Genomic DNA, 24,924 nt, shown 5'->3' with positions numbered 1-24,924 from the left:
GCAATGCAGCAAGAAAGGGAAAGCAAAGTTAAAGGGCAACAGAAACTCTACCCTCCTGTGCTGGGTGGAGTTCAGAGGTTGCAAGAGAGCCCAGAATGTCTAAGTGAAAATGTAATTGTTTCAGGTACTGAGCTGACACCAGCCAAATCACAAAATACAGCTATTACGAGTTGTCCTGATGACTCATACCTGAGAGGTGAGTGTTACCCGTGCTCTGGGTTTGAGGTTCCTGTCCAGGAACAGGGTACAGTTTTAATAAGAGCCTGTCATGTGAAATTATATGTTTGTGTGGCTGACACCTGAGTGTGCTCAGTTCAGACAGGACAAGGAAACCACCTCTTGGACACAAACTACATCTCTTTGAGGTCACATAGCTCAGGCAGAGCCTTAGCTGCTATGTCTGGCAAGGAACATCCACCTGGGACTATTTAACAATGACAGCAGCCAGAAACCCCAGCATCTGGTGTGTTTGTTCCCTGCAAGGTTGTTCAGAAAGGTGTTGCTTGTACTCTTGAGTACAACTTAAAACAACTGAAGATCTACTGGGACAAGTTAAGCCTGCCTGGCAGAGAAATTGTCTCCCAGAGAGAAAATTAGAGAAAAAGAAGTGTTATTTATGAGAGAACATCAGTGTTTCTCCTTGGCACAGTGAATAGATTACCCCTCCCCGTATAAACCAACAAACTCCTATTTCACTGTAGGAATGTAAATGCAGTGTTACTCCAGCTCCTCAAGAGGGCTGGTTTCAGTGAAGTCTGTCACAACTCAAACCAAACCAAGAAGAGTATCTGGGAGCTCAAAAGCCACCTCATCCATGTGGTTTTCACTGCTCCCTCTGTTGCAGCATTCCTAAAGAGGGTAGGGAGGTGAAAGTGGCTGTTGTTGGAGACTGGGCACAGAGGCAGGCAGATCTCTCATTTGTTCCCTGTGCTATTTTTATGCCTCTATGGAAATTGTACCACAAAGGAAATGGAACTATGGAGATTTCTTGAGTTTCTGCTTCTGCCCAGGCCATAGTTTTCGGGGGGGAATTCAACTCCAGGCCGGTCATCTCCAGGGCCTGACCCAGTTGCACACACATAGGACTCTCTTACATGGGGTTTGGAGGTGTGACATAGGGCCTGCAGGAGATCTTAGCCCCTCTGGAGTGGCAGCCAGAGCCATGCAGGATGACCTCAAACAGTTCCAGACCCCCGCACTTAGACATCTGAGTTGAGCCCATAGTCAGCACAGTCAATAAAGCAATTCAGTTCTCCTTTGCAGATGGACTCAGTGAAAGTCTATGCTGGATCATGGGCTTCCCTCAGCTGCCATTTGCCCCTCTTCCACTGTTCTTGTCTCATGTGCTGCACAGCTCAGATAGCTGCTGCACCTGTCCTCTCCGATGGTTTTTCCAACACTCTTGCTCAGTCATCCCTCCACTCTGGAGGGATGGACACTCTTTGTCCCTGGAAACAGCACAAAGATCTTCTCAGTGTTCCACCATTCGTTTTTGGTGGCTGTGAGGACACCATCATCTTTGTCTTGTGTCTGGATGGACAAATATCATCCTAGTATCAGGAACATTTATCTCTGTGACGTGTTTTTCAAGCTGAGCCATTCGTCTGGGTAGGCACAGGGCTGGGCTGCAGCGTCTGACGTCTGCTCAGCACTTGGAGTGTGCGGACTATGAGGCAGCAGACACGGAGAGAGTTTTGGCAACACGTCTCTTTGTGTTCCTGTTGCTCAGTGATAGAGGAGAGTCTGTTATCTTGTGCTTCCACTAGGGACAGAGTGACGAATTTAAACAGCTAGTGGGGTTCCAGACACTGAGAAGTGGGTAAATGCTGATCCTCCCTAATTAGATGAAGGTAAATCCTGTCCACAGACACACAGCTACTCTGTGCACAGCACTTTCGCTGGAGCAAAAGGGTTTTCTAGGATGACAAGACCTGACTGGAGCCCCAGCTATCTCTCTACCCCACTCTGTTCTTGGACATTGCATTCATTCTACGTACAGTGAGTGTTACAGGACTCAGGGACATGTTTGCACTCCTGGAGGTGGCTAGATGGGACCACACTGGCAGTTCTTATGTCTAATGAGCTATATTTGGGTCTAAAGTCTTATATCCATATTGCAGCTATCCATCTGCTACCAGAGTAACACAAGAGGGGGACCCACTCACATCACAATACCCAAGTGACTTTTGTGGGAATACATGGAACTGACTGCTGGGAAAGCAAGGGCAGCAGACAAGGCATCCTTAGCTGTCCTGGATGCAGGAGGAAGGTTCCACCCCAAACTCTAGGCCTCTGGGTCAGGATGGTTACCTACATACCACCAGGTCCTGTAAGCCAACTGATCTGGGCCAGACTTACAGTGTGAGATGCAGATGAATTGTGTCAGTGCTTTAATTAAAAGATTTTATGCAAAGAAGAAAAAGAAGTCAAAGACATTTTCATTTAAGACAATGTGCAGAGGAGTGAGGGACATTTTAGAGAAGGTTTCTCAGATCCCAAGAGGTTTCACCTGGTTCCAGGCCAGTGGCAGAAAGCAGTAGAATGCAAGTGATATTCTTGGGAGGAGGGAGAGCAAGAGATTTGGTAGATGGAAACTGGGCAAATTATATGAAAAGAGCTAAGGTACTTGGTGGTCCTGCAACCGATAAAACCACCATCTCAGGCAGCACATTTCTTGTTATATTTTCAGAGGCGTATCCTAGTTAGCAATCTTTAGCCTGAGAGCTTGTTCTCCTTGTTGTTCTCCTCCCATTTATTTACTTTCTCTTCTTTACCAAGGTGAAGGTTATGGGGAGAAGAGAAGACAGCAAGCAGATGATGTGTCAGTGCTTGTCTCTGTTGGGCACATGTGGAAACCTGCCCTAGTGCAGCCCCACCAGACCTGTCTGGAGGTGGTCAGCCAAACACAACTAGCCTCTGCATCCCCAGCACCCACCACGATCAGATGGAAAGCTGGAACTCAATTTGGGATGGAAGAGCTGCACAAAGGGAGAGTATGTTATTCTCCCATCCACACTGCAGTGCCAAGCACTGACAGCCCCTTGATTCATGATGCCACCTTGCTCCCACAAGGTGAAACAGATCAGGGTCTGGAAGAGATCAGCAGTGCTGCTGCCATTTTACAGAGGGACAAAGCAAACAGACCTTTGGCATGCATGCCAAAGCACCTGCAGCAAGGAGCTTAGGCCAGCTGAGAACTAGGAGGAACTGAATACTTGGCCATTTTCATCTTGCCTTTTAAATTTTGTAGGTTTTAGGGTCAGAAGGGACAAATCCTGTCAATTTGACCTTCTGTAATGGAGAGGTCTGGGAATTTCCTCCAGCGGGACTTGCAGTTTGCAGTTTAACTGGAAGACCTTTTTGCAAGACAGCCAGTCTTAATTTGAAAACCTCACACAATGAAGAATCCACAACACCTTTTAACATTTTGTTCCAACAACAAATTACACTCCCTGTCAAGCATGAATAGTTGAAATTGTAGATTTATTTCTTCCTACAGAGCATATTTCAATAGCTTGACAGCTGGAGTTCATCAGACCTAAAACCTGGATGACTGTATTTGGCCAGATGAGTCTTACCTCTCCAGTGACTCCAAAAGAAAGGCATTAACTACAGGGTGATTCACTGCCTTTGAAATCTAGGTATGAAGAAAAAAGAAAAGAAAAATCTTCAGATTTGCATGGGCCTGCCAGGCAAATAATGCCCAGAAGGTTTCTCAAGGCTGCTAAACTGAAAACAAGCAGAACCACAACTTGCAGTAATTTAAGGGTGTCTCCTGCCAGGGAAAATACCTTTTCCTCCCCACACTTTAATAACTCTTCTACAGCTCTTGAAATATAGCATATCAAACTGTCCTAGCACCGCCCTCCTTACATGGGTAACAAAGAGCAAAGACACAATCATGTCTCATATGAGCCAGATCCTTATGGAGGCTACATTCTCCATAGCTTCCCATCCCCTAATGACAGGGAATGGCTGCCTCTTTCCTTCTCTTAATGGATCCACTCAGCAGAGCTTGGTGCTTCTCCAACAGATCCCAGTAAAGCCAAAGCTTTACACAGTTGGGATATGATTAAGACAAAAAAATTTCACCTCAAACTAGTATGACATTTTACTGCTGTTTTAAGAGGTGTAATAATACATGCCATTCAGGCACAGGTAAGGCCAGGATATAGAAGAAGGCAATTACTACACACCAGAAAAAAACAGGAGGAATGTGGCAGGTAAAATAACCAAAAAAAAAAAAGGAAAAAAAAAATCCAAACAAGAATCCACGCTGCTCCATGCTGCACCTTGGATCAAAAGTCTTAAGATCTGCAGTAAGAATTTTAATACATTGATTAAGTCAATTGAAGATACAAAGTGGCAGAAGAGTAGAAAAAGGACTAACAGTCCTGAAGAGAATTGACCTCTGCAGCTATGTTAGTTGATCCCAGTAATATACAAGACTGCTACAGATATTTTGAGGGATGAACTTTCATGTTAGAAATGGAATAAAGCAGCATGCTGTCTGCACGTAGAGCAAACCAAACAAACCTGGAAACTTTCTTGCCAAAAGCCATTTTATTTCTAGTTGGTGAATTGCAGGAAACCACATTCATCCAGACCTCACTGAATTGTTCAGTTTGGCAACATCTGGGAAGTTAGGAGTTATTTTAAGGCAGCACAATTAATACAGGAAAAATACAGCAGTACACAAATCAGCCAAAGAGCAACAAGAATTTTATTTACACAGAACACAGGCTGGAAGAAAGCTGCTTGTGTAATTCTGTGAGCACTGGACTCGTATCTGTAGTACTTTTCCTTGCATGGTGTAGCTAATAAAGACCAAAAAATGGTGACTCATGCAATGTGCTAAGTGGGGCTGGACAGTACATGGAATGCAGAGTGGGATTGCACACTCAGAAGAACTGTTAAGTGAGAGAATAGCAAGAGAATTTAAATTGTATGAAGGGTGAATGACAAATACTTGCCCAATGATTCTTTCTGCCTTAAGAATAAGACGCCTGAGAGCAGGGCACTCGCACTCCCCAGCCCACACCTTTGCCATTATATGGAGTGCAGTACCCCCTCACTTCCCACCTGCCCCAAAAGGGGAAGGAATAAAACACAAATGGAGAATGTAGATGTACTGAAAAGGTTAATTCCCCTTTGTTCAGGCTGAAGAGGAAAAGGGCTTGGGGAAGCTATTCCTATAGATAACTTCCTTTCCGTGGTAAAGTTTGCTGACAGCTGCTAAAAAAATACAAGCAACACTAGAATTTTACAGTGTGGGTATCAACATTTTATTTTTTTAAAAAGGCAAAAAAAAAAAGAATACAACTTTTTGGTGACTGGAAATGTGTACAAAGTTATGTATTTCAATGAATTCATGCATTAAAGAAACAATCTCTGAATGAGTTTCTCTAATGCACAGGACTCACGAATTCTTTCACAACCAATAATGCTTGTTTAAAATACTCTTTAGTAATATGGCATTGGGAGAGCCAGAGATCCCCTGAGATGCCAGTACTGCTAGTACAGGAGGTGCCTGACCTCAGTCCCTCAGCCATGAGCACCAGGCATACCCCAGTAATTTTGCAAGGTAGAAAAGGAGGTGCTCCAAACAATACGATGCCTTAACCTAAGACCACCCCAGGAAAATCCAACAATATCTCAAAGCTGACAGAGAATCAGCAGTTCCCACACATCTCTAAATTAACTCATCCCAACCTTGGTATTTAGTAACAGCTTTAAGGAGTATATTTATATATAAATCCACTAAAAAAAAAAACACAACCCAAAAACAAAACAAACAACCAACAACAGTATTGTAAAATTTACATGAACACACGCAACTTTAGCAACACCGTGTTTCCAGTGGATCTTGGCTGTTAACTGCTTGCAGTTTATATACAAAGCTGATTAATTAGAAAGGCTGCTTCGGGGAGCCAAGCTTTCTTTCTAGGTTAGCCCCTGGCTAGAACAAGGATTTCCTACGTGTGATCCTCTAGGAGCTGGCAATATTAAAATTTGAAATTAGAACACCAGGCTGCACTTGTTTGTAAACATTTTGTCTTCATATTAAATTAAAATCCAGTGCATTCTTACTCTCTGCGCTGGTGTTATGGATCAGTTGACTGATACAATGTTCTAGGAATTCATGGGAGATATAAGAAGTTTGGCCAATAAAAAATCTTTTAGACTCGTTAATTCCTGGTGTCAAGTTATTGACTTTAGAGCAACATCAAGCAGAATTTGATCCACAGTAGAATCACAGGCAAATTTTTTCCAGGATGTAGGAGTTTCCAATCCACGCTAGCAAAACAATTTAAGTTTTGCATGATCCCCATTCTGCAGATTGGAACACAGGTTTGAAGGGAAGCAGTTTGCCAAGGTCACAGGCAGCATCAGTAACACAGCCCCAAAAGAGCTCCAGATTCCTGAACACCTGACTCATGTTGGACAGCAATGCCCACTTCTCTCCTGACTCCTACAGCCCTCAATCCCCTTCTATTAGGAAAAGATTACATGATACTGCATTTGGAGGAAGGTTTACAGGGAAATGTCAAAAGCAAATGCATCAGGGACATGAAAAAAAAAAAAAAAAGACTAGAATATCTCAAGACAGGTAAAAAACTCTTCCTGTTGTTCTTGAAGCTCTTCTTAACTTCTCCTCCTCTTTGCCAGTTGCAGTCCTGAGTAATGAATACCTGCCAGATCAGGGTGGCAGCTTCCTCAGACCCTCTCCTTGTGCTTCACGTTAGCCAGCTTGACTGTTTCCTGCTCAGAGGCAGGTGGTGAAGGCTCATCGTGACATCCAATCATCAGCTGGTAGACTATCACTCCTGCAATTGCCCCAAGGAAAGGAGCAACAACTGGAACCCACCACCAATGGTTGCAAGCCCTGGCAAATAAAAAGGAAGTGCACAAAGTGAGAACTGCAGCCTAAGCATTAGGATGTTTGTGTTTGGATCTGGAGCAATGCAAGAATCTGGTCCAGTCCAACCATCACACGGACTTGCACAAGACAACAGTACCCACATGTCTGCAGCATTTCCAAGGCAGATATTGTCCCCCACCCCACTCTGCAAGTCCAGGGGACAAGCAACTCAGAACACCTATTTTCAGGACTTCCAAGACTATCTCTTTACTAAGAAAAGAGAGAAGCATTTGCAGTGCCTAAACTAGGCATCTTCAATTCCCTCCCACAGCTTGCAGGAAAGCTGCCCTTGATAACAAGAATCCTCTATTGCTCATGGCTCTCTTAATTTTCTCCAGAAACAACAAAATTCGAGTATAACAAACAACCTCCATTTTCTACTGATAAAAAACCCCCAAGATATGCTCACATTAAAGGTACAACTGAAATTCTCATGGATGCTCCTAGATTTCTTCTTTGATAGCAAAGTTATGTCATTTGCTTTCACCACTGGAATCTGCCCAGCTTCTGTGCTTACTTAAGAAGTCAAAGCAGAGCAAACAGTGCCTTTTAAAAACATTTAGGCAATCCAAAGATGCCTCATGGGTGCCAAGACTCTTTATCATGCCAGAGTGCATCTATTTGGACTCATAATTTATTTTGCCTTGATCCACAAGGTTTTCATTGGCAAGAACTTACCCGAACACCTCCGTACCCCAGCCAGCAATGGCTGTGAAGAGACGAGGCCCAAAGTCCCTGGCAGGGTTGACAGCATAGCCAGAGTTGAAGCCCATGGAGGTTCCAATAACAAGGACAACAAAGCCAACTGTGAAAGCCTCCAGCCCTGTGGGGACGGGGTTGTTGAAGGGATCAACAATAGCCAAGACACAGACAATGAGGGAGGCGGTGCCAATGAACTGGAGAGGGATGGGAAAGAAAAAGAAAAATTTAATACAGGTTAGTCTTTTAACCAAGTTATTTAACTCCTTTTGGACATAATTTCCTTAACTGGAAGAGCTACACTAAGTCATCCCATGACGTTATCAGACCACAGTAGACTGCACCCATGGGAACAGGAGAGTGGAACATGCTCCTCCTGACAGCCCATAGTGTCAGTCAAGCTCACACCTTTTTCCCTACCCACAGAAGAACCATGAATAACTGTTTAGGAAGCCAGGAAAGCTGAAAACATCTTCCTAATCCTGCTTCCAACATGCCATGGCTGGGTGGCAGCTGTCCCTTTTGTGGTCACCTTAAGGAGACAGTCACATTCAAAAACCACCACCATCCCACACCCAGTTGATGTCTGGATTGCGGAACAGCCACAGTAGAAGAGTGAGAGTGAGAAAGAGCCAACATTTCTCATGCTGTGGCTCTTCAGGGACTGAGAGCAAATTATATTCTTTTCACTGGTGTCTTGACCAGTGTTGTATCACTGGTTAACCCCCCTAACACCTTCTTGCTGTGAAGTCATTTCTGGCCTTGCTCTCTCTTCCTATGGGCTATTGAGATATCCATGTCAGCTCCAAAAACCTTTCTGCTATCTTTACTTAAAATTGCAATTCATTTTCTAACTAAAGGTGAGGCCCAGAACCACCCCAAAATATTCCTCTTCGAATGCACCTTCACACTCCCAGCACCATCTTACCTGGTCAAAGAATCCATTCACAACATTCAGATGCTCAGATGGGTAGGTGGCAAAGATACCAGCAGTGCCATTCTCTCCTATTGTGTACAGCCGGTTAGAGCCAAAAGCCCAGATGGCATCTAGAGGCAGGGATAAGAAAAGAGAAAGGTAAAGAGGTCAGTCATTTTACAACAAGCATGGGACAGAGGACCCTGCTTGGAAAATTACTAAAACACAGGCTCCACAGAGCCATGAAAATTGAGATAGAACTTCCTGGGCACCCCATTGCTGTATGTTGCAAACCCATTTGCAAACATTCATTTGGAAATTACTTTTCTGGAAGATCTGTTTCAGTCCAGACAGCAGATAGAGGACGGGCTATTCAGTGATCCACCAATCATTACTCAGGGGCAAAGAGTGGCACATTAACAATGCTGTTTGGCCTTCAGATAGATTTGAGGAGGCTTGAACCCATCATCATGAGAACAAGAAAGCCATCTCAGAAACACAGCAAGGAGGTTTGATGGATCTCTGCTCTGCAAGAAAGTTCTCCTCTCTGATCCGATAACCTCCCTCCCTGCAGTGAGTCACAAAGAGCAGTAGTCTCACTGTAAAAAGCACACAAGGTTTCCACACTTACCATAGTACAGCCCAAAGACTATGCCAGCTCCAAGGAAAGCCCCCAGGGTTTGTGCAAGGGCATAAATTGGCAGCTTGATCCAGGGCTCCCGGGCCAAGAAGCACATGGCAAAAGTGACAGCTGGGTTCAGGTGTCCACCTGCAGAGAGGTTGGTGGTTAGTGTGCTTTTACGGGCAGAATTTTGGTCCCAGAGTTGTGCCAAGGGTCACTAGTTTCCATGACAGCGCCTCATAGGAAAAGTACAGCCTTCTAGGCCTACACAATTGACACAGGTGAAATCCAGCCTACATGAAGCCCCACATACCTGATATCTGTCCTGCAATCAGAATGCCAAGTGTCACAGCAAAGCCAAAGGCCAGGTTGACAGTCAGGAAATTTCCATGAGACCCTCTGCTGAGCACGATCTGCGCAACGGAGCCACAGCCGAAGAGCTACGAGGAGAAGAGATTGAAATTATCACCTGTTTCACATCAGGGCCAGTTGCTGACTCCATCTGCAACTGCTCCACTTAACACCTGCTTGCACCATCACAGCCTACTCATGACTCAGATCCTTTCAAAGCTTCAATCTTTGGTCAAAGTATCCAGACATCACCTCTAGGACAGGAGGGAAGGGAAAAGAGCACAGACAAACCTACCTCCTAGCAGAGGGAACCTAAACGAGGGCCAAAATCAAAAGCAAGATAGATCTACAGGAGGCTGGAGTTCTTTATCCAAGTATCTAATTTTGAGGTGGTAGGTGAGACGGATCAGTCAGACAGCATCTTGGTCTGAGGTATTCACAGTGCAAGTATTCTGATGAGGGATATGGGTACCTTTTTGTTAAAGGCTAATAATTGTTTAACACAGTAGCGCAAAGATTGGTAGGAAACAACTTTTTAATGCCTGGAAATACAGTCATGACTGAAGAAGGCCACATTCAGCCTGACATTCATGGAGTTTTCTTTCAAGCTCCATCAATTTATTTGGAATATGGACTTTTCAGTCCATATTCCAGAAAGCTTGCCATCAGCACAATGAGACTCTTGGACTCCTGTCCAAGATTAGGGGTGCACTAAGCACTTTGGTGGACAAAAGCCATTTATTTTGAGTGATAAAAGTGTTTCCTAATAGCTAAGGAAAGCATGTGTTCTTGCTTAGAGATGTTTGCTCCAATCATGATCCTTCTCTTCCCAACTGCATGCAAAAGCCATCAGTCCTATGCTCACCCTTAACAACTCAAACCAGTTTTTCCTGAGAATTCTGTTCAGCAGTCATCCAGCCGGAGGATTTCTGTCTTGTCAAGTCTTTCCACTACTCACCATATAATTTAAAGAGCCCTAATTGTGATCATCTCTATGTTTCTATCTTCCACTGACTCCACCTGAACTGATCCTTGGTGTATACCAGGGAATATCACATCAGCAGGTACTGAGAGCATTCTTAAACTAGAGTAGAGATTACAGCTTGCTCATAAAATGCTCAAATCTAGGAATCAAGGCTTGACTTATTTCTTCTGACCACATTCCCATAACTACATCCCCATCAAGACTTTCTGCTTCCATGGACTCCATTATACCAGAACGACTCACTCAATTGCCACAGAGGCGCTACCCACTCCTAGAGGATAAGCCACCAGATAGGCACCAAGGTAGCAGAGTCAGCTGTCTTCACCTCTCCAGCCAGTACTGGACATGCCCATTGAACAACACACAATCCAAATCAGGGGCAAAGCCAAAACACTCATCCTCTCCCATCACCTTGACAAATGATGAATTCCTAGCAAAGCAAACACTGCACTCAGCCTGCTGTGAAAGAAGCAGCCGGGTAGGCTGAAGGCTGACTCATGAGGTGGACACTCTGTACACAGGTGCCTCTTGACAAGGAGCCAGGTGCCCAACACAAGGACCTTGTGCAGAAAGAACAAAAGAACCTGTTGAACTTGTTACTTAAGGAGGGATAGCCGGCACTGCTCTCTACTGGGTGCAGTCAGAACCGCCCCTACAATGTCCTCACCAAGCTGGGAAACCATGGCAGAGGAAACTCCAAGACAAAGGCAGAAAAGATGACTCTCGTTTATTGGCAGCAAACAGAACCAGCTGTGCCCAAACCACCAAGGCAAGCATAGCTCCCATGGAGCAAATAAATACTGGCTGATGACCAGTATTCTGTTCCTTTCCTTACCCCTGACAAGCCCCAGCATGCTTTAGAAAGAGTACTTGGCCATGGTGTTTGCCTCTCTGAGGCCACACAGCACATCAGGCTGACCAGGGAGGGGACAAGCCCACAAAAAACTGAGTTTGGTAGGGTTGACCCCAGGTGATTCCTAGTGATGAAGGTATTTGTGTTATTCACTCTGTAAGAACTGGCAGTTCTGCAAGTGCTTGGTGGTTGACTTGTTATACACATACCTTTTGGTTGCAAAAAACCGCAGAGTAAAGTTTTCCCACCTCCACCTCCCTGTACACCTGCAAAAGTCTTCCCTTAACCTGGGGGAAAGCCAGGTCTGCCATTTCTCAAGGGGTTATCTCAAGAGGTTATCCTCCTCTCCTCTATCCTACACCTGGCAATAGCTCTCCAGCTTTTCCTCAGAAGAGAGTCTATGGGCCGTGCAAAAACACCCTGGAGCCACTCCACGAGGGCATTACAACTGTTTATCAGATGAGCCCTGAACATTATTTGGCTTAATTCACCATAGAAAACTCAACCCTCAGCAGTTAAGAGTACAGTGATATTTAGGGACAGGGTTGAACGTTGATATGCATGTGTCCAATTCCATCCTGCACCCGTGGAGTCCACTAAACACGGAAGTCATGCATGACATCCCTCCATGGCATTCGACTTTTAGGAACCAGTTCTAGTCATGCTTACACATGCTTTTGTGAAAAGTAGCTTAACAGTACACAGTTTTGTTGTGGTAGTAGCTATTAAAATTTTTTAATCACACCAATTCCACTTCTGCTATCTGCTAGCTTTCCTTCAAATTCCTTTTCCCAGGTAATATGAGACAGGATACATTTTTTAAGTCCTCCTTGTCCACTGCTCACAGAGAAGTGTTTAGGAGCAGCTACCTTGAGTTGAAAGGTAAGGAAGGTCCAATAAAAGCAACTCAACATTTTTCCCTGAGTCTTAAGTCCATGCAATCGATGTACGAGTTCTTAGGCAATATTGTACCACTATGGTCAGGGACAGTGGTGCACACCTAAGGGGGAGATGATATCTAATTCTTTTGATTTTAATAACCTGACTCCAATAGCATTTGGTTGTTTGCCGGTTTTGTTGATTTTGTTTTTTGCTTTTTTTAAAAAAAAAACCCACTACTGTAAGAACATCCAGCCAACAGAAACCCAGCTTAGCACCTCACAGGGCAGTGGGTGCAGCAGTCAACTGTTATACCCCATGATTCACTAGCCGAGTTCAAAAGCGGTTTTAATGTGGTAATAAAATGATTGCAACAAAGCATCACTCTGATCTATTAAAGCTACTCTCCAAGGAACTGAGGTCAATGCACCCATTAACCAGGTTAATGGAAGCCCGCTCCCTAATTTCATTTTACTGACTCCAGCAAATCTAATGGCTTTCCCTGCCGACAGAGAGGCTTCTCACTCCTCGTGAGCTGATTCAACTCCTTGCACTAGATAACCATATCCATGTTCTGCAGGAACTGGCCCAAAGGTGGAAGAGCTGACGAACTCCATAGGGGAGGAGAACCCCCCTGTACTAAGGACACAACAGGTAGAAGCAAAACCAGGACAAGGCAGCACATTGCTGGGGGAAACTTCACTCTCATGAAACCCTAATCTCCCTATGTCCAGGGTGTGTTTCAAGACTGAGCAGTTGGCTTTGTCACTCAAGATAAAAACACCCTGTCCCAATGTCTGAACACACCAAACCCCTGGAGTCAGTAAGGGCTGGTAGGAAAGGACCACGGAGGACAAAAAGAAAAGTTGCAACAGCTAATAAAGAAGCAAGGCCACCTTAGTTTTTAGGCAGACCACATGAAAAATGGCTCCATACACGAGCTCAGGAGGAAGGTAGTGCTCAGCACTCCCCTGCACAAGAGACATGTTTCTTCCCTTTCTTTTCTCCTTTATTTGCCAGTGCTCTTTTACGCCTTCAGGTGCAATACAAAAGGCCTGGGTATATTTGCTCTTGGACTTCAGGCAGACTGATCTCTAAATGAAGATGGGAAAGTTTTGCTGGCATAGACCAGGAGGAGTGCAATTACCTGAATTACAACTTTTCTCCACAGCCAGCAAATAAACCAGGGATTAGGCAAGGAGCCTGCTGTAAATCTACCCTAATCACCTGGGTGGATGGGAAAGACTGGTCAGCCCTTGCTGGTAGTGGGGAAGACGCCAGAAGGGCAGTCAAATCATGAATCTGTTCTGAAGGGAGAGACCCTGAGATATTGATGGATGATTTTAAGCTTTGGACACACAAAGGCACCACTCTTCATATCAGAGTGAGATTCAGGACTATTCTACAGCTCCTTCCAGGGAGAAGGCAGAGAGGGAGGGAGTGCACCACGCAGAGATCTTCCTCAACTCCATGGCCTGTGTGGTCAGGAATACTGTCGTTTCTGCTTTTCCCCAAAGCATCTCTCAAACAACCAAACTGGTCACCATTTTCAATTTCAAAGCAAGGAAAAACCTTAGACCCCAGAGTCCAGCTTTTTGTCTAGCACAGCTGGAGGCAGCCTGGGCAGAAGCAGTCCTGTAGGGAAGGGCAGCAGCAGATGGTCTGTTATGTTACAGCTCTTCACACATCACACGCTGTCCCAGAGCCAAGGCAGGGCTGCAGGACCCAAGAGATAAGAGAGTCTAAGGAAAACTGTGCCCCACACACATCACATGCTAACCAACACCAAACAAAGCTGGAGAAAAGAGCAGCTTTCGGTCAAGAAACCTGAGCAACTTTGAGCACAGGAGTTGGGCATTAGAGAGGAAATTCACCGTTTTAGCTTGTTCACACGCACACACGGAAGCAAAAACACTTATTCTGATAACCCTGGTATTGTGCAGACTAAGAGGCTTTAACTGTTAGAGAGACCAGTCCGGTGGGGTTTTCATCACAAGGTTGGGCACTCCTGGGGGAAAGCTGCCTTCCCACCAATGTGGTCTCGATGTGTGAACTGTCCTGTTTGTAGGAAGAAGAAACCTCCTGCTCCTGCACAGAGACAGCAAAAAGGGACAGTTTTGGACAGTTAATGAAGAGCTTCAACCTCTTCTGTTGGAAGAGGTGAGGGAGAGAAGCACCAGTGCTGCCACTCCCCACTCCTCAGCATCCAGCAGCCCAGACCCCTTGCAGGGAAGAATCAGCAGCACTTAACATGCACAAATATTTCCACCTGCTTTACCAGCCTAGCAAAGCATTAGCAAATCAAAGAAATTTTAAAAATTAAATATATATATATATATATATATAAAATAAAATCACACTGCCAACAGTTAACTGAGGTTCCCCTTGCCTTGGTCATCCCCTTAAGTGAGGCTCCCTTTGCTCCAGTTATCCAAACCACTTTGCTGTTTTGGTTCCTGTGGTCTGCAGCACACTCACACTTCAGAAAGCTCCCACCTAGCCACAAAGTCAAGGCAGCACTGATTGAAAACCAATTAGGAATTGTTTTGTTCTTTCTTTGTGCCTGTACAACAGTGAATCACAGTGAGTCCCACTTGGAAATCAGTCATAATCCGCACATTACTTCTCCTGCAAATTCAAAAGCCAAAGAGAGCCAGCTTTGGTATTTGCAACCAGCAGAGCAAGGCAAACAGACCTTTAAGAGAGGCACGGACACCAGCCACTGGAAATCTGGTGTTAGTGAGTTGCTACAGTAATAACACAAACAGCAAGAGACTGGGAAAACGCCTTCAGCACTGGTGTTGCTTAACTATTGCCAGCAAGCGGTGCTTCCAACACAGGTATAAAGTTCAAGCCCAAAGTGCCACTCAGAAAGCGCATTTTGAAGAGGGAAAAATGCCAATTTAGGTATCAAAGGAAACTTATGTAGAATCCACTTTACTATTTTTGCAATAGCAGGTACATTACCCACAGACTAAATGAACATCGTACAAGGTGCTGTACACAGCAAGAGTGGCTTGCAAATAGACAGCAACTCACTTTCATCCTCTTCAGGGCCGCCTTGGTTGGATTATTTTCCTTATCTTTAAAAAAAAAGAGGCACTATTCTGCTTTAATGTTAACATCCCTAAAATGACTACCCTCATGACAGCGGGGTTGGAACTAGATGATTTTTAAGGTCCACTCCAACCCCAAAACCATTCTATGATTCTACCTTCACAATAAGAAAAATAAAATCAAGCACTAGGTTAATTCTTTCAAGCAATAAGACTATGCAGGGGTCTGCAATAGCCTTTGTCTTCAAGAGTTTGAAAAAGCTGCAGTCATTACGCAAGTGAAGGGGAGGAGGGAAGAAGCTGAAGCAGTGCCAATATCCACAGTGGGACGAGTTTTACATTAAGCAGTGAATTTAAAATAAGCTACAAACGTTACAAGTCTCCCTCTCTTGGGGCTCAAGAAGTTGATTTTAACATGAACAATATAAAACCTTAAACCCATCCCTGACGCTGTCCTGTTCTAGACATATTTGTCTTCAGTAAACTCCATTTTCCATGAAGAAAATTTCATGGATCCCAGGTTGGATATTTTACTGCCTGAAGCTCATGGTATTTACCGAGGTCCAATGCATCTAGATGCACACACACACAGGCTTGCAAGGGGGGCAACAGGGGCTTCTGCAAGCTATAGAATGACATTTTCTCTCCCAAGACTATCCAATTCAAACTATTGTTCAGGCCATCTGAAAGGGGAAGAAAGTTGCCTTCAAGTTCCCTTTCTGTTTCACATAGACGATATAATAAAAAGATGCAAAGGAATCCAGGTGGTAGGAAACAAAATAAATCACTTTTCTTTAGTAAAAGTAAAAACTGTGAGTGTCCCTTTATTAAGAATAGACTGGGACAACACCAAGTCAGAAAGGTCTTGACTGTCTTAGCAGCTCAGGAACTCCTGCCCACAGTGAGGGCTCTGCTTGTCCCCTTAGACACACACACATGCACATTTAAACACCGCAGCTTTGGCACTCCAGAGGACAAGACGTGTTACCTACTTCTGCCAGTGCAGCCTCCAGTATGGCCAGTGGGTGCCCATTACCACCCTCATTTTGGAGGCTGCTTATGAGTTTGAACCAAACCCTTCCTCAGGCTCTGAGCAGATCCCAGCTCCTCTCCGTCTGGAGAGGCAAGGCTTTAGGGAAAAGTAGTCTCTGTTGTGCCAACTGATACAGCTCGAAGAAGAAATAGTGTTTTTTGAATCATAAGCCCTTCTGGAATCCATGTGGCTAAAGGCTTGCCTTGTTTCTCAGCAATACTAACTTGGCTATCAGGAGACATTATTCCACCTTACAAGAATTTCCTTGTTTCAATCCTGAGACCAACTGCAGCAACATCAGTGATTCATAGACAGCAACTTTCTAGCTGTTAATCACTTTCCTATCAACTTCTACCCACCTTAACTCCAAATAACCCTTCCTTAAAAAAATCAACAGGACTTGTTTGCAAGCCACCAAAGCTGGGTCACTCTGATAATACAGACATTGCACTGCGCAAAGCTGCTTTCTTTAAAGAGCGATAACACTTTACAGGGTCTTAGCAGAGTCTCCTAAGCTCGCATACAAGACTCACTCACCCTCCTTTCATCATCAAAAAATAATCTTACTTATGAAAGCATAAAATTGCATTGCTCTTTTTGTGTTGTTCCCCAAGTGCACATGCAGCTTCCTCCACTTTCAACTCCTCCAACCATTATATTTCTCTCCAAACAGTCCAGCCATCAATTACAAGGAGGTGTAAACCCATAGTCACTCCACTGAAACCTCTAGGGTTACTCTGGATTTACACCGTCTTAGAGGAGCTTGTACCTGCACACATTTACCGGGTGAACACCAACTCATTTCTGCTGCGATATCAATGCACCGGACCTGGGGCACATTGGGCAGTTCTGCTTTCTTGGACACAGATGCCCAAAGCCAGATATCCCCGTCACAGTTTTTCTACATCAGTGTTTAGTCCCCACAGCTCATACACAACTGCCCCAGCTGTTCTCAACTGTCTTTAACTTCAGAGCAAGTTGGGGCTGCTTAAAACATTTGCAACCTAAGGCATTTACACACACATTTATCCTGCTTTATCCCTCAAATCCCACGCTTTTGGAAACTGAGCACTAAAACAGGCAGAAGAGTTTTTTCACCATTTACCACTTAAAAACATGCAGACTGACAGCTCAGTGCTGTCACACACACACCGAGTATGATATCCCCATCGGCACAAGCTGCCATGGTGCTGTGCAGCCCTGATGAAAAGACCTTGGGGAAACAGCAGCTGACAGCAAAGGGGCACTGCAACAGTTTAAATTCTGGCTACTTCTTTCTTAGAGGATGCGTGAGCAGAACGAAGTGAGGTGAGGGGGAAAAAAAGCTTTCACTTCCTCAGGTGATAGCCCTTGCAGTATTTCGGTGCCAAGATAATATCCCAGGGCTGACAGAAAGGAAGTTTTACGTGATCTCTAGCAAAGCACTTGCTGCTTACACAGAGGCATTTTGCTCCCTGCACTTCGCAGATACACAAAAGCTCCCAAACACCCAACAAGCTCTGTGGACCCCACCCTTGCCAAGCACCCCAAAGTTCACCCTAAAAGAACTTGCATGAAATTTTTCCTGTGCACAGGGATTGTCCTCTAGTCCCTTTGCAGCAGGTTGCACCAGAGCTGAGCTCATCCCGGATGCAAACCCTGGCAGCAATGCAGCCCCTTCACCAGGACCATTTCCCCCACACCCAGGGGCTAGAGAGCATCCCCATGCCACAGCCCCCACTCACCACCAGGATCAGTGTCCCCAGGCACTCAGCCAGTGCTTGCCGCACCAATTTGTTTCTGATTCTCAGGTGCTCCTCAATGGTAGCAAGAACGTCCTTTTGCCGCCCCATCACAGTAGAGGTGCTGGTCAAGTGATGTCAGGCAAGAAGCAGCTGCTGACAAAGCCTCAGCAAAGTTTCTTCCCCAGCAGAGCTGCCTTTGCTTATAAATAAGTTCATCAATGCCTGACACACCTCCTGGGTAACCACACCCCTTCCACCCGCTCTTCAAACCCAACTTTTTTTTTTTTTCCTCCTTTTCAGCGTGAGACAGCGTGGGTGGTTTTCTTCATTTGCTTTATTGCTTTCACAGGTGAGCAAAAGCTTCAGGAGCTTCAGAAGAAGGAGGAATTAACTGTGGCAAAGGTGTCCTGCTCAAGCCACTCCTGTTCTCATCACTATCTAAAACATGGGGCCCTATCTGCCCTTCTCAAGCTTCAGCTAAATGCGTAAACTGAGCAGTGCCTTACCCATTTGTGTGAACATGGCACCCTGCTTTTAGCTTTATTTCCTTCCCAAGCTCCTGCAGGATCGCAAAGTGGTGTGTGCTGATGGCCTGCAGAGGCTGCAGGTGCTTTGGCAGCAAAATCAGGGGGCAGGAGGGTTTGAACCCCCACAGCTGAGGCCAAGGTACCTCCCAGCTCCAGCAATTACCCAGCCAAAGCCGGTATCACGGAGCAAGATCAGACCTCTCTTCATGAAAATCTGCGTCTGGCTCCAAATCCTTGTGTGTCATTAAAATTTGTCTCACGCTCCCAGAACTTTGGGAAAGCATTTGCAGCCCAGTCCCTGTGAAAGCTGTGAAAAAAAGACATGAGGTCCCCAGTGCAGAGCCAATCCCCATCCTAGGATCTTGATGAAATGCCCACAGAATCACTGAGCCACACAGGAACCAACCCTTGCTGAGTTTTATCCTCAGTAATGACCTGCGTCACCTTGGGACAATTCTATGGGATAGCCTGGATGAAAGCAGTTCCAGACCATACCATCTGATGTGAGGACTGCTAAGAGAACATGTGCAATTGATGGCATCTGGTTTTTGTTAAGAGAGTAGTAAAAATTCCCTGGCCCCCTTGACTCACCAGGGCTTGACGCAGAGCAACGGGGCCAAATTTGCAGGACTGAAAGGGACCCTTTTCCTGGATTTGTTCCCCCGCCTCCTCTGCAAAGCCACAGATGCCCAGCTTTTCCTCTTCCCCTTATTTAACCATCAATTTTCCTGTGGAAAAACCAGAGCTTTTTAGTGCAGTGCTGAATGGGTCTTTATTTTGTACAGAAACTGCAGCCAACCCAAGGAGCAGTCAGGAATGTGGTTAAGAAAGCAATAATGTGTGAGGAATCAAATACAGGGAAACACTCAGGTCCAACCATAATTACAGGGACAGGAAACTTTCCTTGTTATTTTGTGCTCAAGCCCAGTCTGGGATTGCCAGCATCAATGGGGTCCTCTGAATTACAGCAAGTGCTCCATCAGCCCCATGCAACGAATGCATTTTTAGCCTTATCTCTACATCCCTCCCCTCACCATCTTGCAGTGCATCACCAGAGCCATGGAGGGTCCTCACTTGCTCCTTCACTCCACTCTCCTTTGTATTCTGCTCTGTCCTTTCACCCTGACATTGTATCAAAGCCATCACAGCCAGAAATGAAGCTGTGTATTAGGTTTTTTTCCATTTTGACAATTCCCAAACCTATGGCCTGGTTTGCCATTTGTTAAACCACCAGTGTGCAGATGCTGCATTCTGTGGTGCAGGTTTTTTGAGATTTATGTAGACTGGCTCCCATTCCTTCCCTGGTGGTGAGGACAGGGCCATCAGACCAGAAAGAAGCAAAAAGCATAGGGAGGTGTGATGTTCTCCAAGCAGGTAGGTACATTTTTCCTGTCTGAGGCATCTGAGCCCCTCTGGCTACGAGTTGAGGATACCGTAATTTCCTCACGACTGGTGAAGGGAGAGGAGATGTCCAGGCTCCAAGGTTGATGATATGTCTTGGTTTCAGCCAGAATTGTTAATTTTCTTCTTAGTAGTGGTTTGTATTTAGTATGAGAATGATGTTGATAACACACTGATGCTCAGTTGTTCCCCAGCAGTGCTTACCCTAAATCAAAGACTTTCCAGTGTCTTGCTCTGCCAGTGAGCAGGAGCACAAGAACCGCGGAGGGAGCATGGCCAGGAGAGATGACCCAAACTATCCAAAGGGTTATTCCATACCACAGAACATCATGCCCAGGTACATAAACTGGGGGGACTTGGCCAGGAGCTGACCAGGCTGAGGATCAGTCAATTGTGTCAATTGTGTTGTTTTTCACTTGTCTTTCTTGGGTTTTATTCCTCTATCTTTCTCTTTTTCTTTGTCATTAGTAGTAGTAGTAGTAGTAGTATATTTTATTTAATTGAATTATTAAACTATTCTTATCTGAACACACAAGTTTTACTATTTTTTACCATTCTCTTGCCCAATGGGGTGAGCAGGGAGCAGTGAGTGGTACTTAGTTGCTGGCTGGGGTTAATCCGCGACATAGTAAAAGGTGGTGATAAGACCAGCATCAAAGATGGTGCTTGGAAATGTCTAGACAGAGGCAAGCTGAGGAGCTGGAGTAGGGTGGGTGCTCCAACACCAGCTCTGTGACTGACTCATTGCCTGACCCCAAGCAAATCCTTCACCTTTCCACACCCCAGCTTCTCCATCAGTAAATTGGAGAGTGACATCAGATTCCCTTCTTGGGGCGTTGTGAGGGTGAATCACTGCAGCCCAAGATCCAGTGACTTAAAATGAGCAACAGGGACTTATGCAACTGCTTTCCCAACAGGCAGCCATGTTATTATCTAGGAAGGAGCTTGGGGAAGGGACAGTGATGCAATGCTAGAAAAAGCAGAGCATCTTTTCAGAAGCAATAACTAATCAAAGTGTGGGTAAGGGCTGAAAGGCCCCAGTGCTGGAACTTTTCTGTGCCAAGACAGAAATTTCCTTGCTGCACCAATCAGCTGGACTCCAGGGACACATGATCTAAGCACAAAACAATTAGATGTGCAGCAGCAGCAGCAACAGGTTTCCAAGCAAGCCCATCTCTTGCAGTAACTGGTGCACAGGGTACTCGTACCCATCCTGGTGGTTAGAAGAAACCCACAGATCAGTAGACGTAAACAAGGAAGGATGTAGCAGTAAGAATAACAAGATAATTCCTCAGAGCTGCCAGGCTCTCCTAGTGTTGGGTGGACATAGAAAGCTGTCCATGCCTTTAGTGTTGCCTTTCATAGACATCCAAAGAGCTCTTTCACAGTAGAAAGATTTGAAGAAAGGAAATTTTCAAAACTTTGTCAGAGAAATTCGTGCTTGACCTGTTGGTGGTTGTCCCAGAGATACTGAAGTGCAAGCAAGGGATTTCTCTGATCAATCACGGCATGATTCAAACACCAGGTGTTAAAGTACCTAGAATGAACTACTCCTATCAATCTGTACAGTGTCAAAAAATCAAGGCAATGTAATACTTCAGTTTAGGAAACCTGCTGATTGCCCAGAAGAAACTCAAAGAGAAAAGGAAGCTCAACTCAGCAGGAAACTCAGAGACAACATTGTTATGTTGTGCTCTTTCCATGAGTCTCAATCTTTTCTTCCAGTATCTTCTGGGACCAACAAATACAGCAGTATCTAGGAACAGACCAGGATTTGAACCCATACCCTCTGACCCTGGTCAAAAAGAGCACTTCTCTGTAATGTTTGTCACTTTCTCACTCCCTTCCTTTCTCTCCTGCAGAACCGTGCAATGTGCCACAAGAAACTCACTGTGTGCTCAGGCTGTTATTTCTAGACGAGATCCAAAACTAACACCCAGGTTCCAAGTTTGCTGTTTGTGTTTCAGCCTTGCCACTTGGCTCCACCCCTCATCACTCCATGCCAGGAGAAAGATACAGGTGAAATTATAAAGGAAGATCCAATCCTTGGCTGCTCCCATTCAGCTGTTTTGCTACTGGCTATAGTGACATAAAATAAATTCAGGCTCATACATTTCCTTGGCTTCTGCAGAGTCCTGAATCAGCCCTCAGCAATGTAATTTTTCCTATTAAAATCCAAGTTTAGCAAGTTATCAAGACTTTTTCTTAAGTGGGTGAATGGATAAACCTGGACTGATGGGGTTCCACTGCTTGTCCAAGCCAAATTTATTCACTCATCCCAGGATGGATGGTGCAACCCAATAGGGAGAAAAGTGTGAATCACTCAAATCTGCAATGAGTCACTCATTGCGCTGATGGTGGGGTCACCTGGTGCAAAAGCCATTATGCCAAGAGAGGTCACTGTGTCAAAGCATGACAGGATTCATCCTTGTGAAATCTGCCCTCAGAAGATACCTCTGACCACCTCCTTCCCATGATCTACCTGACAGAGGAATATGGTGACATGTTCATTAGATTTCATTAAAAATAAAAATTATAGCTTGCCTAGCAAGGCAGGGTAGGAAGTGAGTGGGTAGGAAGTTTTTAAGCTTTCTAAACCATTCTAGCTGGAGGCTTAAGTGCAGCGATTTCAACATTCTGCCTTGAATCTCCAGATTGGCAGAGCCAGGTGTTTGTTTCATGTCTGGGTCTGCTTAGCCCTCCAACCCGAGTTAGAAAAATGGAGACATTGCTCCAGGGAACAGCAGTCATCTACACAGCTGAGAGTTGTCGATGGTGTCTGTTTTTGGAGAAGCTTAAGGTGAAACTGCCATCCTAATTTAGGTTCCTTGGACACCTGAGACTGGCCTGGAAGCTGTAAACTGGGTTTGGACTCGAATTACAATATAGTAATGGGAATAATATTTAAAATCCCTGAAAATAGCTCTTCATGAAATCCACTGCTTGGAACCGAGTGAAGGAAAGGGTGCCCTGAGCTGAGTCTCTACCTAATATAATTCAAAAGTGTCTCACAGGGATGAATCCCCCAGAGCTCTATTGGAGTATGGACCCAAAACGTGTCCCACTGTTGATGAGGCTCCTTGTCATGTCTGATTTCCTCCTCATCCCAAAGCTGGACCCAGTTCACAGGAATAAACATTGTACATCACATGCCATTCCTGCAGAGAAGCCATTTTCAGTATAAGCAATTGCATACCAGAGTAACTACTGCACATTAGAAAAGCATCAGTTCCTCCAGAAGAAAGCTTTTTAATAACACATCTAAAGGGAAAGCTCTTGCAAACAGCTCTCCTGAAACAGGGTTTTGGCAGGAGCTTCTCCCATACAATGCTCCGTGTAGACAGTCGCTCCTCGGAGAGCTGCAGAGCTTGTCCTGACTTGGAGACACTGCTGCTGTTGTGCACCACAGCAGGAGAGTTCAAAGACCCTGAAGGCAGAAGACACAGAAATTATGTGAAACTCCACCAGCCCAAAGTGTGAGTCAGGAGCAACGACAGGAACTTTCCCTACCAGGTGAGGACACATCCCGGAATGGAGAGTGTGCCTGCCCTCCAACCTAACCACAGCTAGTCCCAGCACAGGGGTCTCTCAGAAAAGAAACAATCACTTTAAGAGCAAAAACACATCCAGATGTCATTTTAATTGTCTATTCCATGAGATCACTTTAGAAATGTCTCTTTGTGAGCTACAAAGGAAGCCTAAAACAACTAGCCCAGGTGGAGACAGCTACATGTAGTTGACGTAACCCACCCCCACTCTCTAAGGGGATGCAGATCTGAAAAATGCAAAGATATTTATGCCATAGGTGGAGTGAGATTTGCAATAGAAGCAGGGACACCTTAATATTGTTTCACAATTCACATCAGGGGCTCTCTCCGCAAGAACACATGAATTATAGATCACCCATGCTTGAGAAAAGTGAACTGAAAGTGGAAGAGGTGCAAAAAAGTGTCAGAAGGACAAATGGGTGACTGGAGTCACACCATTTCAGTGTGGACTAAAAGTGCTCAAATAAGGGAACACAGTGAAACCAAGGCCAAGCTGGGACATAACTGCTGTCGATAAGTACCTCAGGAAGCAAAAGGACTGTTTGTGCTGGCACAAGTGCAGCTAGGGAGGAACAAGATATTGATAATTTTAGTCTGGAGACTAGAAACCAAAAGAGCATGGGTATTGTGTAGATATTGTCCAATTCAAGTAAGATGTTCTCCTTTCCCTGGAGAAGCAAAGGCAGAAAGTATCAGAGGGTTAAAGCTGAAAGGAGGTGTGGTGTTCCCTGCAGTAATTAACATTTCCTCCCTGATTTCTGTACCCCAACCTAATTCTGTACCCCAAGTCTTGCTTGAGTCTCTCATACGGTCTTTGCAAGGGAACTCCTACTACCTGTACCCTCAGAGAACTGGGCTCCTGGACTGTAAAAGCACCTCTGAATCAAACTACACTCTCTGCCCCTTATGTCTTCAGGCCTGTTGAAGGGCTGTAACTACCAGTTCACCTGGATGCTCCCAAAATCCACCTCTGCAAAAGCAAAGTGAGCTTGTTTACACTTGTTTCAACTGAGAACAGAGTCTACTGTCCTCTTTGGGACAGTAATTTCTTCAGCTGATTTTAAATCAGCCTGAATCCTGGGGGAATTTCCATACTGGCCTATTTTTTTTTTTGCCCTGGGTAGTTTAAGTATTAAACATCATCCCTTAGCAAACAGGAATTAAGGAACTGCATTGTAATGGGCATTTCTGAGATTCCATAATGAAACAGGGATTTGGCATGGACAAGCCACCTGAGACGAGTGCCTGCGGCTGTGGAGATAACAGGGCTGTAAACAGAAGGGCTGGGCTGTGCAGTGGGTGCAACACTCAAAGTTTGAAGAGACATAAGCAAGCACCCACCTCCTGATTCACCAGAGGAGTCCCTCTCCCAAAGAAAGGGATAATGGCCTTTAACTGACAGCTCCTT

The 24,924-nt window shown here is 45.1% G+C and overlaps 1 protein-coding gene across 2 annotated transcripts in view; it reads right to left on the bottom strand.

Moving 5' to 3' along the window:
* Window positions 1-5,261: 5,261 nt before the first annotated feature.
* The window catches only part of AQP3 (aquaporin 3 (Gill blood group)), a 44,255-nt gene continuing 24,592 nt past the window's right edge, over window positions 5,262-24,924 (bottom strand). Inside the window, exons 1-6 of one of the 2 annotated variants that reach the window (XM_017819099.1) lie at window positions 18,041-18,236; window positions 9,473-9,599; window positions 9,169-9,306; window positions 8,550-8,668; window positions 7,601-7,818; window positions 5,262-6,886 (exon numbers count right to left, since the gene is read on the bottom strand). In XM_017819099.1, the coding sequence (XP_017674588.1) occupies window positions 6,718-6,886; window positions 7,601-7,818; window positions 8,550-8,668; window positions 9,169-9,306; window positions 9,473-9,599; window positions 18,041-18,148 (879 nt within the window). In that variant the 5' untranslated portion in view covers window positions 18,149-18,236 and the 3' untranslated portion in view covers window positions 5,262-6,717. Of the gene's footprint in view, window positions 6,887-7,600; window positions 7,819-8,549; window positions 8,669-9,168; window positions 9,307-9,472; window positions 9,600-18,040; window positions 18,237-24,924 lie in introns of those variants that run through there. The other variant, XM_017819100.1, reaches the window with a different exon arrangement.

Source organism: Lepidothrix coronata, unplaced genomic scaffold, assembly GCF_001604755.1.
Source record: "Lepidothrix coronata isolate B3197 unplaced genomic scaffold, Lepidothrix_coronata-1.0 Scaffold72, whole genome shotgun sequence".
In the NCBI taxonomy this organism is placed as follows: domain Eukaryota; kingdom Metazoa; phylum Chordata; class Aves; order Passeriformes; family Pipridae; genus Lepidothrix; species Lepidothrix coronata.
Note: the sequence above shows the minus strand (reverse complement) of the source record. Positions and strands in the feature narration are given on the sequence as shown.